The 22,796-nt window shown below is 44.5% G+C and overlaps 1 protein-coding gene across 2 annotated transcripts in view; it reads right to left on the reverse strand.

Moving 5' to 3' along the window:
- epha6 (eph receptor A6) overlaps window positions 1-22,796 on the reverse strand; it is a 202,380-nt gene that overhangs the window by 29,531 nt on the left and 150,053 nt on the right. For both annotated transcript variants that reach the window (XM_035394742.1, XM_035394741.1), the window contains 3 exons: window positions 3,198-3,322; window positions 2,532-2,694; window positions 802-910 (listed from right to left, as the gene is read on the reverse strand). In XM_035394742.1, the coding sequence (XP_035250633.1) occupies window positions 802-910; window positions 2,532-2,694; window positions 3,198-3,322 (397 nt within the window). The remainder of the gene's footprint in view (window positions 1-801; window positions 911-2,531; window positions 2,695-3,197; window positions 3,323-22,796) is intronic.

Below are 22,796 nucleotides of genomic sequence, written 5' to 3' on the forward strand. Positions count from 1 at the left end.
ACACAAACCTGTGTCCCTCCTTTTCACCTATTCTTCACTGTCAAGAAAGATCCATGAAACACAGAACAAGCCTGAAAACTGATCTCCAGCCTCAGACTCAATCAATGTTTAATTAAGGCCATGCAGTACAATAAAATAAAACAAATACAAGGTAAACGGAGAGTGGAGCCTTTGAAAGTTTGTGCTCATTTGCACAACTTCATTCACTTTTTTGCACTGGAATTGTGTGCAAACCAATTTTGAAGCCTTTAAAAAAAATCCAGAGACTGACTGACAAACTAGTGCACAGCTGTAAATTTGTTTTAAATAATCAAATAATTAAATTTAAATTAAATTTAAAGACCTGATAACAGAGGACTATGTGTTAAATCCCCAGCCTATTCACTCTGAATTAGACCCACTGCCTCTCTGCATTACAAAGACGGACTGATATGACCCTATTATGGACTGGTGCAACACTGAAGGGGATATGACCCTATATTGGACGGGTGCCATTTTGAAGGGGATCCCCTTAAGATAAGTAGCACATTTTGTTCCAAACTGGTTTGTGATCTTGAACAGTGCTTGTTAAAATTTTTTATCCTCCCACCACTGTCAGAGCTCTTGACAACTGGCTGTTCTGTTAATCTAATGCAAATCCGCAGTGTAGACAGTGGAAAGTACAGGTTCCTCATGAAAATGAACAGGGCAGCTCCAGGTGCACATGTTCCTGAAGATGTGTAGGTGCTGCCTGTTTGTGGCAGGGGCTGTGTGAGTGCTTGATTGGTGCAATCTGTTTGTGTGTGGGGTGGATTCTCTTACCTTCCAGTGATGAGGAAGAAGAGGGTGAGGATCACCAGAAGGGTGAAGCCACCCACTGCTGCCGTGACGATGACCAGCACCTGACCCTGATCGGCTGCCATGTCTGAGGCTGAGGGATGGAGAGCAGAGAGCGTGATGACATCATCACATCACACCCTACAACCCCCCAACACTGTAAATCACCAACCAAAAAACTCTGTAACACCCTACAAAGCTATCCAACACAAACTCCATTATTAACAGACCATTAGTCATAATCTCCTTGGTGTAGTCATGCAAGAACAATAATCTTTGATGGCTCTGTTTTATCTAACTATCCGACTAAGCTGGTATCTCATTTTGTATTTGATAAGAATCACATTCCATAACACAAGCTCTATTTACAATATACTAGATACACCAGAAATGCAGTGGACAAATGTGCACTGTGTTGAATAAATAAATACATGAAATAAATATGCATGTATAATCATCTGACCGCACAAATACATAATTAGTGATATTACTGCGTGACATTTCAGTTGCTGATGCTGAGATAAATAAACACTGTTGATCTGCGAGTTCGAACAGTAACTAATAGAAAGGAAAACATCCATTCATTTGAAAATTCCTCAGTAAATAATTGGGGTCTCGTTTTCTCTTCATGAATATAAATGATGGTGAATCTCCTCAAGATTATCAAAGACTTATTTGCAAATTAAATTGGATGTCTGCGGCAATAATTCAAACAGTCCATTGTACCATTCAATTGGTTTAATACATTTCATGAAATTGTAATTCTCCCACAATTGTCCTGTTAAATTGAGCCAATCTAATATTCATGATTTCCCATTTTGTCAATAATTTCTGGTTTCTACTAAAACGGTGATAATTGAAATGCAATTCCCATTAGCTACTGGCCTTTCTTTATTCATAGGTGATGAATATCAATTTAGAATAAAAGCTGGTGGGCTGAACCAGGGCAGTGGGGAGATGGGGTGGGCCTGGGTGACCGAGCTCCAGGCCTCTGATGAAGAGGGACGTCTGCATGTCTCCATAGCAGATTACTTCACAGGAGCTCTGACCTGCTCTGCAGTCCGCACGCTCCTCTGACGGGCTAATTAATGACACGGGCCTGATTGCTGAGTGCTAATGAGGGCGGCTCATGCGCGGAAATGGGTCTCCTGTGTGCCACGGGATGGCCGGTCTGCTCGCAGGCTCTCAAACACACTGCAGGCGGGAGCCGGGAACCTTCCGGACGGGGCCTGCTTACGGCTATTGACAGGCGTGTCTGACGCGGGGTGAGATAAATATGAGCTAAACTGGAGGGACTGGCACTGATACGCTTCCGACTTGTACAAACTGCCGTCGCTGTCTATAAAATGAATAAAAATAAATAAAAGGCGATAGCATTAGTCATGTAACTGAAAGAATGAGTGCGCTGCTGGGCTCACTCCCGCAGTGAAATCCTTCTTCATTGGGGCTGATCACCCTGCTGACAGCTTGCCCGGGGCCCAGGGGCCACCCGTCTGTGGGGGCTTAATTTGCTGAGGATGTGAAAGCTAAAGCCCATTTAACAGGGGCTGTAATCTCTCTCTGTCTGAGTCTGTTCCTGTCTGAACCAGTCTGTGCAGGGGGAGGGGTAGGCAGAGGGGCGTGTGAGTGTACGCGTGTGTGTGTGTGTGTGTGTGTGTTCCCGCTGTGTACGCTGCTGAGTTGTGTCATAATCAAGCGGGCGTGAGAGGGCTTACTTTCGTCTCCTGTCTCGTACTCAAACTTGGGGCTGTAGCTGCTGTAGCCTGTAGAGCTGCGGGCGCGGATGTGGAAGATGTAGCGGGTGGAGGGCTTGAGGCCAGTGATGATGACACTGGGGGTCTTAGTACGGGTGGAGGAGTAGCTCATCTGTTCATGTTCCTGAGGGACAGAGCACAGAGTACATCCCTGAGTACAGCACAGAGCACAGAAGATACAGCACAGCACAGAGCACAGAGTATACAGCAAAGCACAGAGCAGATCACTGAGTACAGCACAGATCACAGATTATAGGACACAGCACAGAGCAGATTACTGAGTACAGCACAGATCACAGATTGTAGGACACAGAACAGATCACTGAGTACAGCACAGATCACAGATTATAGGACACAGCACAGAGCAGATCACTGAGTGCAGCACAAAGCACAGAGGATACAGCACAGCACAGAGCAAATCACTGAGTACAGGACAGAGCACATCACTAAGGAAACAGCACAGAGCACAAAGGATAGAGCACAGCACAGAGAACAGAGGAGAGAGCACAGCACAGAGCACATCCCTGAGTAACGCACAGAGCACAGAAGATACAGTGCAGGACACAGAGGATAGAGCAGAGAGCAGAGGGAACAGATTAAAGAGCACAGCTGTGGTAGGTGCTGTACCTTCTCATAGTACTTGATCTCATAGTCCATGACTGGAAGAGTGGGCTGTTCTGGCTCTTGCCAGGAGAGGGCGATGCTGTTCTGGGAAGCCCAGTCTTTCCTGACCACGCCCACCAGCGAGGGACCTGCCAGACAGGACACAGGCCAACACAGGTCAGACCCCGCGGCCCTCTGTCCTGCCCGCATCCAATCAGGGCTCATTAGCACTCATAATACCGCTGTAACCGGGGGGATGGTGTGACAGGGTCAGCGCCCGCTGTCCCAGTAACAAGGATCTCCAGCGCTGCAAAATGGCCCCAGTCAGGAGAAATCCCACAATGCACAACAAGAGGACAACGGGGTCACCTGCGCACAGTCACGATTGCTTCACCTTACCCTCCCTCTCCCTCTCCGAAAAGCAGGACTCACCTTCCCTAGTTAACTTCATTTAGCTGCTCAGTCATGCTAAATTCACAGTAAATAAATCGCTCCAATCATCTGTAGCACATCAGCTCACTGACCCAGCCCTAAAATGGGGCTAATGGTTTCCCGGTATTAGTGGAAAATAGAGCGGCGGTGAGGTTAAAAATGAAGGGTGATGGTATGAACACTGAAGCAGTGTTGTTTAACACAGATAGTGGCAACAGAGTTTAAACACCAAATGGGGAGATCAGAAGTGTACATCACAGGTCAATTTTAATTCATTTACCGGGAATCACAGAAAATCTGAGTGCGTACCATTAAACTGTTAAAATTGGTTTGGTTTTTATATGCTCCCACTATTTTAATAACAGAGATTAGATCATATTTGTGTAATGTCTGACTGGAATAAGCAATTATTATTTAAAAACAGGCCATGTGGATATGTTTTGCATTACCTCTTTGCAAACAGGGTATATTTCAAAGTTTAAAGGTTGAGAAAGACACTGATACTGGTTTTTGCAATCCCAGAATTCAATATTGACAGTGGCAAGTTAATATTCATGGGAAAGAGGGAGCAAATATTTAGCTGGGGAGATTAAATTTGTATAAATCGTATTACCAGTACTGATTGAATTTCTGTTAAGTAAATATTCACCCAGGGCACTCTAAAGCAGCCATAACAGGTAATAACAACTACTGTCAGAGTAATTAATATCCCATTAGCTGGAAAACTGCAGATAGTAAAGGGAGTGCTGAACTGGTGATGAAAAGGAGAGATAGAGGGAAAAGGAGAGAGAGAGAGAGGGATAGAGAGAGAGATGGCGTATTCTTTTCTTGTCAATCTTGTCAGTTTGTTACACTGAAATGATCTGTTGATGGAATTCCAGACTGAAGTGGATTGAGTGAAGATTAGACTGTAAGACAGAGGTTCTTGGGCTTGTGTTCATGCTTGGTGTGTGACCAGTGAAAAGTCACTTTAAAGAAAATCTTCCCCAGAGCATGAGAACCTGCTGCCACAGATGAGAACACGTTTTCCCCTCTGCTCCTGTGATTTCTCTCTTATTGCAGAATGCATGAATTTCACATTTTAAATATCTTTCTGGTCCTAGGTAGGCCTGAGGAACGAAGCAGCACACATACGCTTCTAATCAGACACCCTTCAGATTCTCTCTCAGATGAGTCCTCATGACCACCCCCCACTGAGACAGACAGCCACGGTCAAGGTCAATCATAGTCAGTAATGGTCACGGTCAGTAAAGGTCGCAGTCCGTACTGGTCACAGTCAGTAAAGGTCACAGTCCGTACTGGTCACAGTCAGTAAAGGTCACAGTTTGTACTGGTCACAGTCAGTAAAGGTCACAGTCTGTACTGGTCACAGTCAGTAAAGGTCACAGTTTGTACTGGTCACAGTCAGTAAAGGTCACAGTCTGTACTGGTCACAGTCAGTAAAGGCCGCAGTCTGTTATGGTCAGCCATGGTCCACTCGGTCACTACTCCGTTCTTGCCCTTAGCACTGGTACTCAGACCCTTGGAAATGATAGTGAGGAACTTCACAGTGTAGGGCTCCGGTGATCAACAGCCACATGCCAGAGCCAGACCCAGAACACAAGCCATTTCCAGTATGCACTCAGGCTGCAGAATCACATGCACACGCACACACACACACACACACAGGCACACACACAGGCACGCACACGTGCGCACGTACACACACACACACACACGCACGCACACACATCCGTGCGCGCACACACACACACACGCACGCATGCACACACATCCGTGCGCGCACACACACACACATGCCCTCTACAGAACTGAACCAAAGCATCAGCTACTCCACAGTCTGTCTGCATTCCTTATCGAAGAACAGGGCACTGAGAAAACCGTTTCCATTCACCTGTAGTTCAGTCTTCACGTCAGCAGTTTGTTACCGTCACAACTGCATAAATACATATTAAGTGCTTCCTTATTGTGTTGTTTAACTTAATATATACTTTTGAATGCATTATTTACATAGAATACATACATATTTAGCTCACAATGCATTAATATAAATGTAAATTGAATTTATGTACAGTATATGCCATAAAATCTGCTAAGCTTAGGTAGTTAAAATGGGCAGTTATGCACATGCAATTTAATTAAACACAGGCAGTTAAACACACACAGTTTCATTAAACACAGACAGTTAAACACACACAGTTCCATTAAACGCAGGCAGTTTACGCACAGGCAGTTTCATTAAACACAGGCAGTGTACACACAGGCAGTTTCATTAAACACAGGCAGTTTACACAGGCATTTTAATTAAACACAAGCAGTTTACGCACAGGCAGTTTAAGCACAGCGAGTTTCATTGAACACAGGGAGTTTAAGCACAGGCAGTTTCATTAAACACAAGCAGTTTACGCACAGGCAGTGGTGACTAAACACTAGCCAGTCTTCAGCTTGTGCCCATGCTATACAATTTTCCAGCAAAAGGCCATTTTACAACTCAAGCAGAGCTAAGATGGCTAATCAAAAGTTAACTAAATTGTGAAATATTGTAACTTTCCCAAGAGCAGGCACTGGAGTGACGATATCAGAGGCAGGATTTTGAGAGTGCTCTGTGCCCCTGAGCGCCTACAGTCCTCTGCTTGGCTCTGTGCTGGAATGCTGCGAGCTCTGTGCACAGCACACAACAGAGCAGTACTTCAGTGTTCCGCTTCCTTGTGCAAAACCTGCCCTAAGCGTCTGAAAAACATCCATCCTGGTTTCACTGGTTAAGATAAACAACCACGGGCCAACCCATGATCCAAATAAAGTGTAGCGCAGATGCTCATAAAAGTATAAAAATGTACACAGGACAAATGAGTTGCATTGTAACATGCAAACAATCAAAGCAGTAGCATGTACGCTCCTGTTCATTTAGTGCAGGTCAAACTGAATGAGAAGAACCCAATTCTCCTTGATAGGCTAAAATGACTAAATTACTTGAGTAAACTTTTCATTGAATTTTGAGGGAATGGGTTTATTGAATAGTGATTTTTACTGATAGCATTCCTCCAGTTATTTTACCTGAATTTATAGAAATTGCAAAGAGGCCAACGTAGCCTATCACAGTATCTCCAATGCCATATACAGTAATACATGCAATGACAACAAAGTGGTCCTTCTGATTTAAAAAAAAAAGTGTCCCCAACAACCCGTTTCGTTAAGAAACCTAAAAAGGCTTTCATTAATATATTGATGCTGTGAATAAGGAATGTTTATTTTGCCAAGCGTAATCTGTATGCTTCCAAGGCAGACTGCTTTTAATTGAAACCGCACGCTTGACTTTCAATTCTGCGCTGCAAACCAGCCTTGGGCGGCTTTGTGTCATCAGGCGTCCCCAACAAACACCACAGATCCCCCTTCTGAATAAATCCATACGGTGATTGTGGGGACACTTCTTTTCAGCTTCCACAAAACAGCGGCCACAGGGCACTGGAGAGGTCACCGTCGCTTTGGGAGAGCAAACAGGGTAAAACCCAGACCACAGTGGCCACCTGACCGGGCAGAAGCAAGCAGTACACAGCCTGCGCTTGTTTACTCCCACTCTCAAACGCAGGGGTAATATTGGTGCAGGACGGCAGAGCGAGAGAGAGAGAGAGCTGGTAGGGGCTCTCCCGCTGCGACGGAAACAGGCTGCTGCCAACCCAGCCTTGGGCACCACGCTGCCGCGCACTGCAAGCTGCCTCTGACGCTCCAGCAGAAATAACAAAGAGCCCCAGCCTAATTATTTCCTTCCATTTTCAAAGTTTTAAATATGGGCCTGGACTCAATCAGTTCATCCTTCAAACATTGACTTATAAGTAAGTTAAGATCCCCCCCCCCACACACACACACAAACACAGTATGGAGACTAAATTCTGATGATCGCTCGCCAAACTGTTGTTGGCGATAAAGGCTGAGGCTTGCATTTAGCTTGAATGTAACTGAAGTTCAGGGTGAATGTTGACTGAATCCAGGCCATGTGCTGTGAATTATAAGGCAGGCTGAAGTGCTAAACAGACTATGCATGTTTCCATGCAGTGAACAGAAGTATGGCAGGCAGTGAGTAATGGCTGTGGATCTTTCCAGTTTCCTAAATGTGTGTGTACTGTGTACGTGTACTATGATGGCATAATAAGCCCATTCAAAAATGCTACACATGTACAACACAAACTGACAAATTCATTATGGATTTACATTGTAAACTAATTTCCCTTCTCATTAGTAGTAAAACAAACCAACTGAATCTCCCTGCTAGGCCAGACACATCTCAATGGATCTTCAGTGATCAGAACTGCTTGTTCTACATTAATAGGTTTCTGGAATTCAAACTGGCTTGTAGTAACGGGGAAAGGTCTGCTGTGGGGTTCGAACCATGGCCCTGGCTGTTTGCTCTGCAAAACGAGAAATATGATTAGTTATGGACTCAAGCTAAGACCAAGGTCCCCAGCCAAGGGAACTAATCATGCTGTTATTGCTCCTCAAGCGAGGGACATCACATGCAGTGGAGGTTCACATGCTAGCTCACATCTCCGAACTCTGCTACAGTGGCAAATTCGGGGAATTTGGGGAAAAACATCTCCAAGATAACCCGGCCATACCGGTGAGTGTTCATAAATAAAGGCACACATCAGAAATAAAGGCACACATGCAAGGTACTTTGCAGGCCTTGCCTCAGGTAATATCCAGCTGTAAAAACTTTATGTACAATGAGCATGAACTAAGCTATGTAACTGTGCTCTGCATAAGTGTCCGAACGCTCCCAGTAGAGATCAGAAACCAGGACATGTTACACGCTACACGGGACTCTCTTTACATGAGCAGTGATACGCTTCAAAGCAATGCTAACTCGGTTCTGGTGCATTTATCCTGCAGTATGCTGTGATCAATGCATCTCTCATGAAAATCATATCTGCCTCTGTTTGGCTACTATATTGCGTTATGTAATTGTATCAAAGTGAACACACAACACATACTAGTGCAAGACATGAAACATAGTTACTGGATTTAGCAACGCACATTTGATAAAGTCATAAATCAATATGAACATACTGGTGCATCTGGCAAAAGACATTCTTTTATTTTGTTAAGAAAATTGGTCCATAGGCTTATAAGCCTATGGACTACATTTATTTAATTTGTTCTTCAGACTGTTTAGACAAAGTGATCCGGAATGAAACTGCCTTTCACTTCATGCTCTCTTATTCACAACTGGTTTCTAACCAAAACACATTGTTATGATTCAAATGTGATAAATCGCATAAGATTTCAGAGGGCTACAATAAGCATTAATCCCATATTTTGCATTCACTCATGCATTACATGTAGGTGAATGCTGAAAAACAGCCAGAAAAAACCATGTGTTGATATTTCATTGTACAGATGCCATTGTGTTAAGAGGAGAAAAGCAAATAATCACAACCCAACATCTATTCTGTTTTGGTTCTGTGGTGTGTAAGATCCCGCCCCCAGCAAAAAAAAAAGGTAAATCCACCACTCTGTATCGGCACAGCAATTACCATGCTTTTGTTAAAAATCTCTATTTTAAATGTTCTAATTAGAGTTAAGAGAAGATTAAAAAGCTATTAAAATGACCTGTCAGTTACTAAGTGTACTGGATGGATTTTCCAATCAGCCATTATTAAATGCACCAGCCGCACTAAACTAATAGAAACTCATTACATGTGCTTGACCTGCGTATGATTTTTAATTAGCTTTCTTCCCCTAAAGGTGTCCATTAACAGTTGAAAAAAATTCAATTCAGACTGAGCTGATGTTACACCATACCTAAATTGTATGTTAATCATCAAAGCAGCTGAAACTAGAAGATGGCACTCTTCTAGTAGAGCGCATACCTCCGCCAACACTATCCAACTGTCAAGATATGCCAGTTCCATGTATGGGATATTCACCAACACGTTAATCACTTCTTCCATGCCATTCACATCAAGAGATGTACACCTTTTCATGACTGTATCTCAAATTGGGCACTAGACAGGCCTGTTTGAATGCCTGAAAAACTGTTTAGCATTTTAGTTAATTACTGAAACACCACGTGGACAATGAGCACTATATTTGATCAATAGCCAGAAATGAGCTTGAGACATTTTGTTTGATTGGGACAAGAATGTCATATGGCCATTCAGGACTACACTTCTTCAGTGGTCGGAAATGAGCTCTCCAGCACCTCCATTTGTTTGATTGGGCAGGGCTGCCCAACCCTATTCCTGGAGATCTACCATTCGCTAGGTCTTCACTCCAACCCTAACAAGCACACCTTATTCAACAGCTAGAGATCTTTTTGAGCTGCAATTGAGTAGAATCAGCTGTGCCAAATTAGGATTTAAATGAAATCCTACAGAATTTCCACAAAGCCTCATGCAAAACCATTCATAACTTTTTGAGATACCCTGATAACAGACACAGAGACAGACGGACAGAATGGGCTGAAAACATAACTCCATAAAGGTAAGAGGTGGAGGTAAGAACAGAACCAAATGGATGGGCATTCTTTAGGAATGTGTTGTCATTTCCTTTTAGCATGTGACTTCAGTGAGAACAAAAGAGAATTTAAGGTGTTTTTGGATAGTGGACAGAGCAACGTTGAACGCACTCACACACACAGTATATCTAACAGTATATAATTAAAGAACGACCTCTCACTATGAGAGTGAGACCATGCAACATCTTCATTCCAAATTTAATTCAACTGCGACAATTAATATATGATTTATTCATTTAAATAGTTTAAGTAAACATGTTGAACCTAACTGCTCGTCATCTGAGAACAAAAACCATGATAGCGACAGCTTCCGATTACTATGCAACAACACAATAAGGGGAACGAAAGGATTAACAAGGACGATAGCAACATATTTACCTCAAAGAAAAGGAAAATTTCAACAGAAACCAAAACTAAAGAGAAATCCCCCAGAATGGGCACTAGCTGCTCTTAAAGACACAGCATCACGCGAAGGGCAGAGGAATCCTCAGAGCACAGCACGGCTGCAGCGTGCTGAGGAATCCTCAGAGCACAGCGCGGCTGCAGCGTGCTGAGCAAAGCCCAACGCTGCGACTCTGGACACCGCTTTTTCACTCCCTACATTTTTCACCAGCAGCCAGACTGGCCATCACAGTGCAGGGGATCTTCGGGGAGTCTGGCTTCCACTTGTCAGACTTGTCAACGACTCTCGCCTGCCCAAAGGTTCTGCCCTCCAAAGACAAACCGCAGTCATTTTCATGCGACTGATGCTGCTTAATAACAGACTCCAACCTCGCTCGACTCAACCGAAAAATCACGGCTAATGAACCTGTAATCATCAGACCTGAAAGGAAGAGACTGACTCAGAGGCTATCGTTGCTATGGGTCAATGCCTTGAATTACACCAAACCACAATAAAAATTATCAAACAAAAGGGAGTGGCTTCACTTCACTTCACAGGACGCCTGGCACAGCCTGCGGACACTAGGAAAGCCACCTCACAGGTAATTTCACTCTTTTGGTAAATATAAAACAGAGAAACACCTTCAGGTTTCATTCGTCAGTTTAAAGAGGATTACCTCTCTGAAACCCCCCAGTAATGAGGTATTAGTGGCAGACGCTCAGGCTGGTCACATTATCGATGTAGCTTTAAATGACTTTGCCCTTATTACAAAGGATTCCATTGAAGGTGTTCCAGTTGATTCCTCCTTGATCCAAATTTGAATTAAATTTCTTTTTTTACCATCTAACCTTCTTTGTTTTTCATTACCAGGTGCATTTAGAGATTCAAGGGACAGCCCATCCACCTGGATTTCCACCAAAAAGCTTATCTAATATGGCTTACGCGCTGCATAATTACTCCTGCTAAGCAGCCCCACATCATTCCATCTCTGCACTTGGCAGAGGTGAAATATCACAGGAAGAGATGCAGCAGTTATGCTAACGAATGCAACATTATATGATGTGGTTTGTATGCAATAATTTAAATCAAGATTCACTTCAAGTGGCACATCACAAGTTGCATACAGTACTGTGAAATTTGCCCCCTTCCTGAATGTTTTCAGATCTTTAGACAAAATGTAATATTAGACAAAGGGAAACTGAGTTAACACAAATCAAATTTTTCACATGGGTGATATGAGAGATTGATAAATAAAGGAAATTTAAAAAATGTGTTTTGTGTTTACTCAGGTTCCCGTTGTCTAATTTAGCAAGATCTGAAACCAATCAGTGTGACAAATATGTGGTATTCACTGTATAATTTATATATGTAGGTATCACCGTGGTGTACAGTAATAAGGGTACATGACAAACATGTAAAACTATGAAGTAACCACACCCTGTTGGTTGCAAAAATTTCCCCATTTAACATGTCATTTAGTTACTACAGGTACTGCTATAAAGATTACATTATACTTGCAGGGGTAAAATGAGGAGCCCGGACACTACTACAGATATCAAAGACACTTCAGCTCAGAGAAATCATCTGCTTCAGATCAATGTGCATGAACTTGATTCCAATAGGATTCCAAGAGAGACAATTAATTCACCAAAACACCAATGAGAGTCTCACTGGCAGGTCCCATTTGATAAGATATTGGAAGCGTGGCATTGCGGGATGAGGTTGGCCTTTGTGCATTTGCACAAAAAAATACATGATGCAAAATTGGACAGCATGATTGGGTAAACTCAATTAAATGAGTTAATTACACACCCCTCCTCCCTACCTCCCCCCCCCCCTCCAACAGCTACAATACTGAATCCCCCGGCATGGCATGGGGAGGCCAAACTCCCCTGTCTGACAGAGAGAAATGCAATTAAACCGTGCCCTTCATGACCGTGGGGACTCTGGTCTGCACCTCCCACATGCCCACCCCCCAACCAGCACTCCAAAAGTAGAGGGACGTGGGAAGTTAATGAGTCAAAACCTTATTAACCTTTGAAGCAAAGTCGTTTAATACGAGTTCCTGTGATATCCGCACTCCCAGCACTTGCAGAGGTGCTGTGGTGTGGGGTTTTTCACCGCTCAATGTGACGGAGCATAATTGGACTTCTCTCACCACAGCCCAAGACCTCATGCTTTCCTCCCCCGCAGGTTTACCCCTCCTTTAGCTGTCCTTGTCAATTAAGATAGTGAGGGTAGAGGAGAGTACAGCCCCCACATCACGCTGCTCTGTTCCAAACTTGGGGTTCCAAGCTCTCTGCTCCCACAAACTTGTCTCTTATACCCTTTTTTCCTTCTACACAATATCACTTCTGAAAGAGCACTTTCAGCTCCCCCACCACTAGAATGGCTATCCTTGACCCCCCCTGCCCTGAAAAATCAATCTCGCTGAGGACCAAGGCAGCCTGTGCGTTTTTGATGACTGACTTAAAGCTGCACTGGAAAATTGTATCTCTTTTTGGGAATGTAAAGCCATTAAGAATACCCAGGAGGTGAAGGAGAGGGGTGACCGAATTCCATCCAAAGGGGGTATGTATAAAGAGGTGCTGAGAAAAATCAGTTCATTAACGGAAGGGTAACCTGTTAGCACACGGTAAGGGTGATGCTTTGAAACAGGGATATGTCCTCTCCTGGCCTCCAGAAATGACCTTGAAGGTGGGTGAAGTTAACCATTCAACCATGCTTCTATAATGTAAGAAAGGTGCTGAAATGTGTGACTCCTTAAGATTGCAGTCACAGCAAAACTGTGAGTAGACTACTTGTGCAAATTTTTTCAAGTCAATATCTTTCAAGTTCTCACTCTCTTGATGTATGACCATAAGATTTACTGTGGCTTTAATTGAGCTTGCAGGATGTTCTTACCAAGTACACATCATGGTTTAATGTAGGGGGGTATTCAAATTTTCTATTTCTTGATAATATTTATCTCTATACATATTGTGCACACATGTGAACTCAATTAAAACCATATGTAAAACCTAATGCCACAGCATAAAGGGAAACATGTTTGTTGAGAAGCATTTCAAAGACTAGCTTGTAACTGTGTGTACTGAGATCAGTGAGACATGCTTGGGCCAGACCAGTGCAGTGAATGAAGTCACACTCTCATGGCGAATCTTCCCTGGCTCGCTGACTAGGCGTGGCCCTACTTCTCGCCGCAGTGAACGCTCTCTCCCCCAGTCATGTCCAATTCATCATGCGGGCCAGCCGGACACCGCCGCGCGTCCTGCTGTAGCTGCCAGTAAATTAAAGCAATCAGTCACGGTGCAGAGGGGCCGCAGTCGACCCCTTCGTATTAGATAAGTGAGGGGAATCAGGACCAGCGCGCCCCTCCGAGCCCCTCTTGTACCAGGGCGGGTGACTGGGGGGCGGGGGGGGGGGCAGGGCAGGGTACATCCGAAGACCGAAGTTGTATTCTTTAATTGGGGGCGCCTCTAACGGGCACACCGGTCCGTGTTCTCCTTAAATGGTAATTTGGAAATGCAATGAGGTGTTGCATGGGGATGGGCAAAGCCCTGGCCCAGACCGGCCCCGCCACAATCAATACTCATTTACCCCCTTTCTCAGAAGTAATTAAAGAGAGGGATGGAATTATCTGGCCAGTGCCGATTTCTGCCCCCCAGATCCATTCCACGCCGGCGCTTAAGTGCTTTATTAGGGAATCCTTTCAGCGGACGGAGGCGGGCGGGGCCTGGCGAGGGGCCGTAAATCACACAGGAAAGCGCGACGGCCTGATTCTTCACAGAGAGCAATAAAAGGGGGAACTTGATTCTGCCGCTGCATGGCTAATGGAACAGCGTGTTCCTCTCAATAAAAAAATGGATCTGTCTTTACAGCTTGGAAAAAGCTGAAATGAAACACAAGCCCCGCCGCCCCTCCCCAAATATGAATCTTAAGCATCTATATGTGCCCCTCCACAGGCCTTACGATACATTCAGAAGCTGTGAAACCCCTGCATTGGCCCTACTTGAGATGTTTAAGGTGAACGGTATGGAAGTAAAAAGGTAGTTTCTTCCTTTTTTGTGCTTTGAATGGGGGAAAGGCATTGTGACTACATACACACCTTTGCACATACACAAAGCTCTACTGTGCCAGAGGGACCAAAGATTTAAAAAGTCAGCTTAACTGCGATCTGGCCAATGGGAATTGAGACAGACGTGCCATTGTGAGTCATCTACACTGCGTTAAAAAGGAAACACCAACAAGAGCCTCATTGACTTCATAACATAGCTGTTGACTCGCTGCAACTCTGCACAATTCCAAAGGTAGCAATGATATTTTATGTGTGAGTAAATATGACTCTGGAAGGAGAGAGCGGAATATAAATGCTCGTAGGTGTTTAATTTAAAATAATAGACCTGTGGGGATTGGAAAGTTGTGCCGCTGTAACATTTTGTCAAAACTGAAGTAAACTGATTGTTGCATTCATAAAATAAACCATAGTCCTTTTACATTTAAAGAAACAATACTTGCAGACTCTCAAACAACTTTTTTTGAATTAAAGTAAAGCCTCTGTCACAGTCTGAGAAACTATTAATCACATCCTCTATTAATGAGCCAATCCTTAAAATAGGACAGACATTAGAAAGGAAAGGAAATTGTCTCCACAAAGGAAATGATTGCTGATAAAAAGTGCATATAAATCATTTTGTACAGTAGAAACGCTGATGGCCAATCACCCTACCATTGTTCTTGGTACATTTCAAAAGGATTAAAACAAATAAAACCTTGGTAACTTCTCTCACTGAATATTCTATATTGCCACAGTTATTTTCCTCATCTACCCTCTTAGCTTGTATTTTACTTTTTAGAACACAAGTCTATTTGATGTGTCATCATTGTCTACCGTCTAGAGCAGCGTGCTTCAAACCGTTTTTCCTGTGGGCCAGTCTTATTTTAAACTGCTGCTTCAAACCACATATTTTCTACACGCATAATGACTTAAGATAAAAATGAAGACTTATTGTGAGTTAACAAAGAAGACTAGACACATTGTTAAAATATACATGGCTATTGCTTTCTATACTGGAAGGAGATATTCTTACATTGTTGAGGCGCAGAACCTGTTAGTCTGCTTCCTCATGACCTGGAAAGCTGTTTCAAGTGCTGCTCCTGATATTAGCGAAAAATTAGCATTTGACCAATTTCAATCAATGCCCCTCTCTCTCTCTGTCTCTCTCTCTCTCTCACACACACACACACACACACACACAGAGCACAGAAATATTACAGCACTATATTGCTGCGGAGCTGAAGAACATTTTAACAATGCTTCTATAATGTATTTGCAATGAAAAAGAAAGTTAAAGGCAGGCCCCTAAAGATCTCAGTCTCAGGGTTGTAGTATCACACCACAGGGCCTTCCGATTATGCAAAAAACAATGAACTCTCTTCCTCTGACCCCTGTCTTGCCTCAGCAGGTTTCTCTCCAAAAGATGCGTTCCACACTACATTCCCCACTCTGCATGCCAGTTCAGCCACACAAATAAATAAAAATGCCACACATGCTTTGGTCCAAACGGCGCTGAATGGGTGTGCATGCAGATGATGAATGGCATTATGGGGCAGAGCTCTCTGGCCCCCTGAGGGACCGTGGCCAGCGCCCGGCTCACGGCTCGCCACGAACCCCGGTGAGCACAAGCGTCATGCAGCCCTTGTTTACCCCCCCCACATTTGGGCCTTGTTGTGAAGATGAAATGGACGGCGCGGGGTGTGGGAGTGGCGTGGAGACGTAGCATCATGCTGCTGGCGCAGACGCGCGAGTTTGGCGGTGCGGGCCGGCGGTCTGTGCTGGGGCGTGTCGGCCTGGCGATCTCCGGGCCCGCCAGGGCTCCTTCCACGCCCGGCAGATGGCCGGTTCCAGACGCTGCCCGTGCCTGGCCCCTCACAGGGCAGAGAGGGTCAGGGTAAGGCCAAGGAGACTACCACACAACACCCACACCTCTCTTTTGGCTCCAGCCCCAGATCTCAGGTGTAAAGCGCTGGCCCTCGGGACTCCCCCCCCCAAGTCCTCTCAGAGCCCCTTCCCCCCTCCAACTGCACCCTGTCCTCCTGGCAGCCGGAAGGGCTGGGCTAGGGGGTAGCTGCCAGTGACAGACGTGCATGGGGACCCAACAGATGTGAGGGGCTGCTTTGCCCGGGCGTGCCTCCACGCTGCCCCCGGAGGCCAGGCTGGGGCTCGCTGACACACGGCCCGTCCACTCCGCTTGCAGCACAAATGACCCAGGCCTCCTCCTGCTCATGAATATCCTCCCATAACAAGCAAGGGCACCACTGGAATAACAAACAAGTTCATCACAAGCAAGTGAAGAGCCTGCTCTCTACTCTAATAGTTTTCTACTGTTTTGTAACAGATGTTTGGAATTACTACATTACATGGACACAAAAAGGCTTCTAATTCAGAATAGAAATCATCAGAGGGGACTGCATTATGCATAGAATTGCTGCTTACTTCCAGGTGGTGTACATGCTACAATGTTTATGGGTTGCTTGCAATCTGTGTCCGATGATGGTCTACAGACTTTAAAGGGAGATTAGTGATTAACTACAGCGCTTACCACAGTTGTGCCTAAAACTCTCTGCATGTGTAATAATATTGGAATACATAATGTCTCAGGAAATTCATCGATAAAAAATGAGTTCCTTCCAAAGCGCTCACAATCACTTTCTCATTAAGGTTCTTTACCTACGTAATAAATCTCCCATAAAAATTTCAATAGTACCGTACTTATATATTACCTATGCATTAGCATTACTGCTCAAAACACTTATGTTCAGCATCGCTGAGAGATATCCAGCCAATATTTCAGTGCCTTGAAAAGCCAAAGTGACACGTTTTTAATGGGGGCTCTCTGGCCAGCTGGACTTGCCATTATTTCACCATTCATCCGGCTAAGCAATAATATTCAACATCTGCTGCAGCCTCTCGCAATTCAACAGGTAATTATGAAGCCATAAATATCAAGCCGCCTCCCTCACGCAAGCGCTCGACCTTCAGGATGCAAACTTGCGTGCGTGTGGCAGCCACCGCCGGAAGAGCGCACCGGGCTGACAGATCAATGAGTGTTCTACGGGGACGAAGAGCGCAATCGGATGAGTCGGGGGGGGGGGGGGGGGGTTGCTCCTTCTGCTGGTTGCTCGCTGCACACAGACTGAGAAAGCAGCCTTTCACATTCTCCCATTCGGCTGAAAAGGGAGATGAACCAAAGGTCCGTCACTTCTCCACAAAGCGAACCGTAACCTGGAAGTGATTCAGCATGGCATCTCGGCTGTGTTATTCATCGGTACGGCGGGCTCTGAACAGCTCCGGTGCGGTTTGAAGTGCCGGCAGGAAGCGTCCGCGATGGGGCACCCCCAGGGCCTGTAGAGGAGACTCGCTCATCTGCGTAATGCGCCACTCATCACTGTTTGGGCTGTCGGTGCGACCCTAAGTACTGTTTACTGCAGTATCGCCTATCGGCGGCTCATTCTAATTGTAAGCGATACCTGTTTACGTCTCGTTAGCGAGTAATGCATGTGAGGGGGCTGCGGACGGCGGCTGGGATAGAGCCGTCTGCACAGCGGTGTAACTTAATCACAGCCTCTGATGCCTTATCAGTCTGCGGCTCTTCCTGCTTTTATTCCCTCCCCACCATCGCTCAACACCCCACCCCCTGCTCCAGGGGGTGGAGCCTCCCTCCTGGCCCATTTCCTTTATAGACAGAGCACACAGGCAGAGCAGGGCCATGAAGTTCCCCACTCCATGCAATAACACAGAGCAACAACACATGTACTAATCTTTCCACTTGGCCAGGATTTAAAAAAAATAAAAATATACAATATTGAGGCAAGCAATGTGCACTTCCCATTGTAGTCTGGAAACATAAAATAAATAAAAATAAATTACAAAAAATATAAATATAAATGTATTCAAACCAGAGCAATAAATTCTCTCTTAATCCCAATCCTATAATACACTCAATATCAAAAAACGTAAACCTGTTACAGCAGATTGAAATTATCAGGACACTGCGTAGTTCGGCAATGCTACTGTACTAGGAAAGCTGGCAAATAAAGTAATCTTTTGATTTCAATGAAATATCAAATCAGGCTCATAAAATCTGAGCCAAAGTTAGCAGCTTTGATTCTCACGTAGGGCACTGCTCCCGTACTGAACCTGATCGCCTCAGTAAAACTCAAATACAAAGTGCACAATGTAAGCTAATTTAGCAAATATAGCAGAGGCTGAGACTCAACCAGGCTCTTAATGACACGTACCACTTCATCAGTTCAGCGAGGGGTGGATCTAACTACGGACCATCAGTGAAGCTGGCACCTTCAAACTGAAGGTTTTTTTGTGGAAAGGGAATGTTACCTTATGTTAAGAGACCACTTCATGACTCCCGGTTGCCCCACGTGCCAATCCCATAACCTCCAGCTACGAGGGTTGTTCACCTCAGCCGTGCTCGGTGCCCCATTCCTGACAGCCCAGATACTTCCCTCAGAGAGCGAGAGCACAAGACAGAGGAGTTTTGTGGTAAGCGGCTTCTCTGAGCCCCGAACACACCATTCCTTTCTATTTCTGCCCGATCCATCAAAAGCAAGGCTGGAGATGAAAGGACAGTCCTGAAGATGGAAATGAAAGCAGGCAGTGAGAGGCATTATGGGAGCAGAGAGAGGCATTATGGGCAGGCTGAAGGCTGCATGCGCTGTACTGAGCATCGCATTATGCAAACCTCTCTGTTCTATTGTGACTTTAGCTGTGCTCTCCTTTCAGCACCAAAAAAAGAGAAAAATATGACGAGCACATACCCGCTGCTGGTTTACAGAGGTTGCTTATGGCCATTCCTGAGCCCTTTAAATGATACACTGGTCATACATTTTCAGTGTGAAAAACAAAAAACTCATTCAAAGAAAAGTTTTTTGTATGCCGTGTGTAACCGCACTCACAGCTGAAAGCTTCCAGGTGCAATTTTGGCCGCGCAGGACCAGGCAAGGTGAAAGTCATGACAAAGGCCTGACTGGCTGAAACAGTAAATGTGCTCAGGACAACTCTGCTGCGTGCTCCTTTCGGATCATTCCACACTTGCCTGGAGCCAGTGCTGTTTTCAGATATGTCACATATGTTCCATTTTACATCTTCAGATGTGATTAAAATCTGGGCTCTGTGTCCATCTGACGGGCTGATTTCCACCTGCCAGGTGAAAATTTCCACTGGAAACTGGGCATTTCACCCAATGGCTGGAGCTGCATTGCATTACACAACTGAAGGGGGTGGGGCATGCATGTAATACATAGGCTATATTCATATACTCTATATGCCTGTTTAAATTTTAATAGACATAAGTTTCCCTAAGACTCGGGTTGAATTATGATTTGTGTGCCTCATTCAAAAAGACCTTGAGTGCACCTGTTTATCGGTTTCATTAATATTTTATAATTTTACAGGCGTCCCTTTAGCATAGATTCATGATGCCGTTTATCAACACCGCATTTTTATTGGCATAGCAACTGCTCTGTTGACCGATGCTCTCTCTGCCTGCTCTTACTGCAGGCGAATAGGAGAGCAAGGAAGAGCCATGAGCAACCAATGAGGTTAAAGGTGGGTCAGGCAGAGGGTGTAAATCAAAACAGTCTGGACTGTCGTATCCATCACAAATAATGGTGTTGATGCATCAGGACAAAGCGAAGCATGGACGCACAGAGGAGCGAACACACCATTAACTCAGTGAAGGACGAGGCCGTATTTATACCAGAATACCATTTCCACACTTACATTCGTCATATTGCTGTATTCACCCCCTAAGAACGGCTAAGAAAAGGACATTCAGAGTAGAGCAAGATTGGTCTTACCAGACCAATGTTAGGTAAGCAATGCTGTCAAACATGCTGCTTTATATAAAAACTAAACTGAACAGATAGTGAGAAACAGTGGCAACAATAATGCCATTTTAAAAAGGTGCATGCATACACATTGGCCCAGTCGACCTGCACCTCAGATCCAGCAGGACAAACATGACATCCATGAGAAAGTCCACTGACGCACTTAGTGAATGGAAAAGTATGCCTGCTGTCTCAAGTGTCATTCCATGATATCCCATAAATCCTCAATTGGGCTCAAACTTGGTGGATGACAAGGCCATGAAGTATGGATAAAGGGACTGCTGTAACAAGGGCGATTACTCAGTACCGTTAAGTCAAACAAAATGACATGTACTTTTCTTTCTAACGGTAGAACTACACCCAATCTGTGCCACTCAAAATGCACCACCATGATCATGAACCACCTGCCCAGGAACATAAAAGATTAGAGGTTTTCTATCTCTGGAATAAACTCCATTTTAACAGTGGGAAAGCATAGCCAGTTTCCCTTTTCGAGGCTCTTTAAAAAACACATTTTTTCTGATTTTTTAAATTTGGATTTGCATTCATTCGATTTTATTATTTAAATATGTTTTTGGTTTTAATATTGTTTAATCATTTTTAATGATCATATTCCTCTTTGTTAGTTGCTGTATTAATATTTATTCATTTCATCCTATTTTTATTGTTTGAAAAGCACTTTGAAACTCCATATACTGAAAAACACTATATGAATAAAGCTATATTTATAATGCCATTACACATAATTACAGAAGCATTACAGAACTCCACAGAACCTAACATTTTTCTCTCCCTTACCTTTATGCAAGCTCTTTTCGAGCTCTTAACACTTGGAAGGCAGGTGGGGTAGGCTGCTCAAAATGTAGTTCGCCTTTTTTAATATCACTTTACTGACTGGTTATCTATGTTTGTGAAGGAGTGTTAATTATACATTGCATTCTGCACAATATAATTTCATCAGATATTGTGCTTTGATTCATACTTAATTCTGAGATACAGTACAGCACATTTGCAAAATATATTATCACATTTTTTTTTTCATTCAATTATGCTTTAGCCATAAAAAGACATGGTCTGGTAAGTTTGCCTATAAATGCAATGCCTTCAACTGATTGCTATTGGGGATTCACTATTGTGTTTTCAACTCGACCTTCTGCAAAACAGCACTATGTCTTAATCATAACATAGCACAATGATGTTAAGTTCCCCCCATCCTTTCTTGAAGAAATGTTTCTTCATATTTATCCTCGGAAACTCACTGTATGCAAAATCCCCGCCTTACACTAAGAGCTTCTGCCAAAATAGCAGAGGATTTTAAAGGTTATGAGAACAGTCTTAAAAAACACATCCGTTTGGGTGAAGATCCCACTCAGTATAACAGCTTTCCAACATTATCATTTATCTTGGAGCTGTGGGAACAGGAGAGTTTGTGGCTCACAAAAAGCCCTGGCCTTTAGAAAGAACCGTTACAGGTGGCCCTGTGACCCATTCGAATGTCAGAACCCGAGGAGATTAGATTGTGCATGGCATACATAGCAGGACTGGATCAGGAGCGCAGACAGCCACTGGGACAGGGCCAAGGAAAGGCAGCTATTCCCATGAGCGCAGGGGCGGAAAGCTCCGGAACCCCGGAGAGGAGGAGCGCACAGACGAGAGGGGTGGGCGGAGGTGTGAAGGTGTTCAGGCTGCCAGTGCTAGAGAGACTCCCTCCTGAGCCTGTCGTCCGCGCTGAGTGTGTGGGCGATGAACATACATGTAGAGACAGGGACTGCATGGCATGAGAGCATAGAGAGAGAGACTGTGTGTGAGAAGTGGAGTACAAAGAGTGTGCGTGTGTGGTATATTGTGGGGGTACAGAGAGAGTGTGTGTGGAGTAAAGGAACAGAGAGTGTGTGAGTGTGGTTTAGAGAGTGTGTGTGTTTGTGAGGGAGAGAGTATATTTGTGAGTGACTGCGAGTGTGAGTGTGTGTGTGTATGCGTGTGTGTGTGAGTGAGTATGTGTATATGTGAGCATGTGCATGACTCCTCCCTGTCCTGGCTCTGCATGCCGGGAGGAGACAGCGCAGTCTCAGAAGAGAGTGTTCTGGCTCTGGGGCGTGCAGTCTCAGACACACAGCTGTAATGAATGCATTTTCCCCTCTTAATCACACCGGGGCCCTCCCTGCACCCCTGCATCAGCCTGAAATAGTGCAGCCCTCTCCTGACAGAACTCTGACAGGACAAACACCCGGCACCCTAAATCTCTCATCACTTTCCTCAACAGCCCTGTGTAGCATTTATTTTACACACTCAAGGCTAAACACCTTACTGAGAATAACTCAGGCTAATACGGTTCAAAGTTGTAATGCTGTTCAGTTATCCTGTAGAATAATATGAACTCATTAATGATTAAAAA

Source organism: Anguilla anguilla, chromosome 15, assembly GCF_013347855.1.
Source record: "Anguilla anguilla isolate fAngAng1 chromosome 15, fAngAng1.pri, whole genome shotgun sequence".
NCBI lineage: Eukaryota > Metazoa > Chordata > Actinopteri > Anguilliformes > Anguillidae > Anguilla > Anguilla anguilla.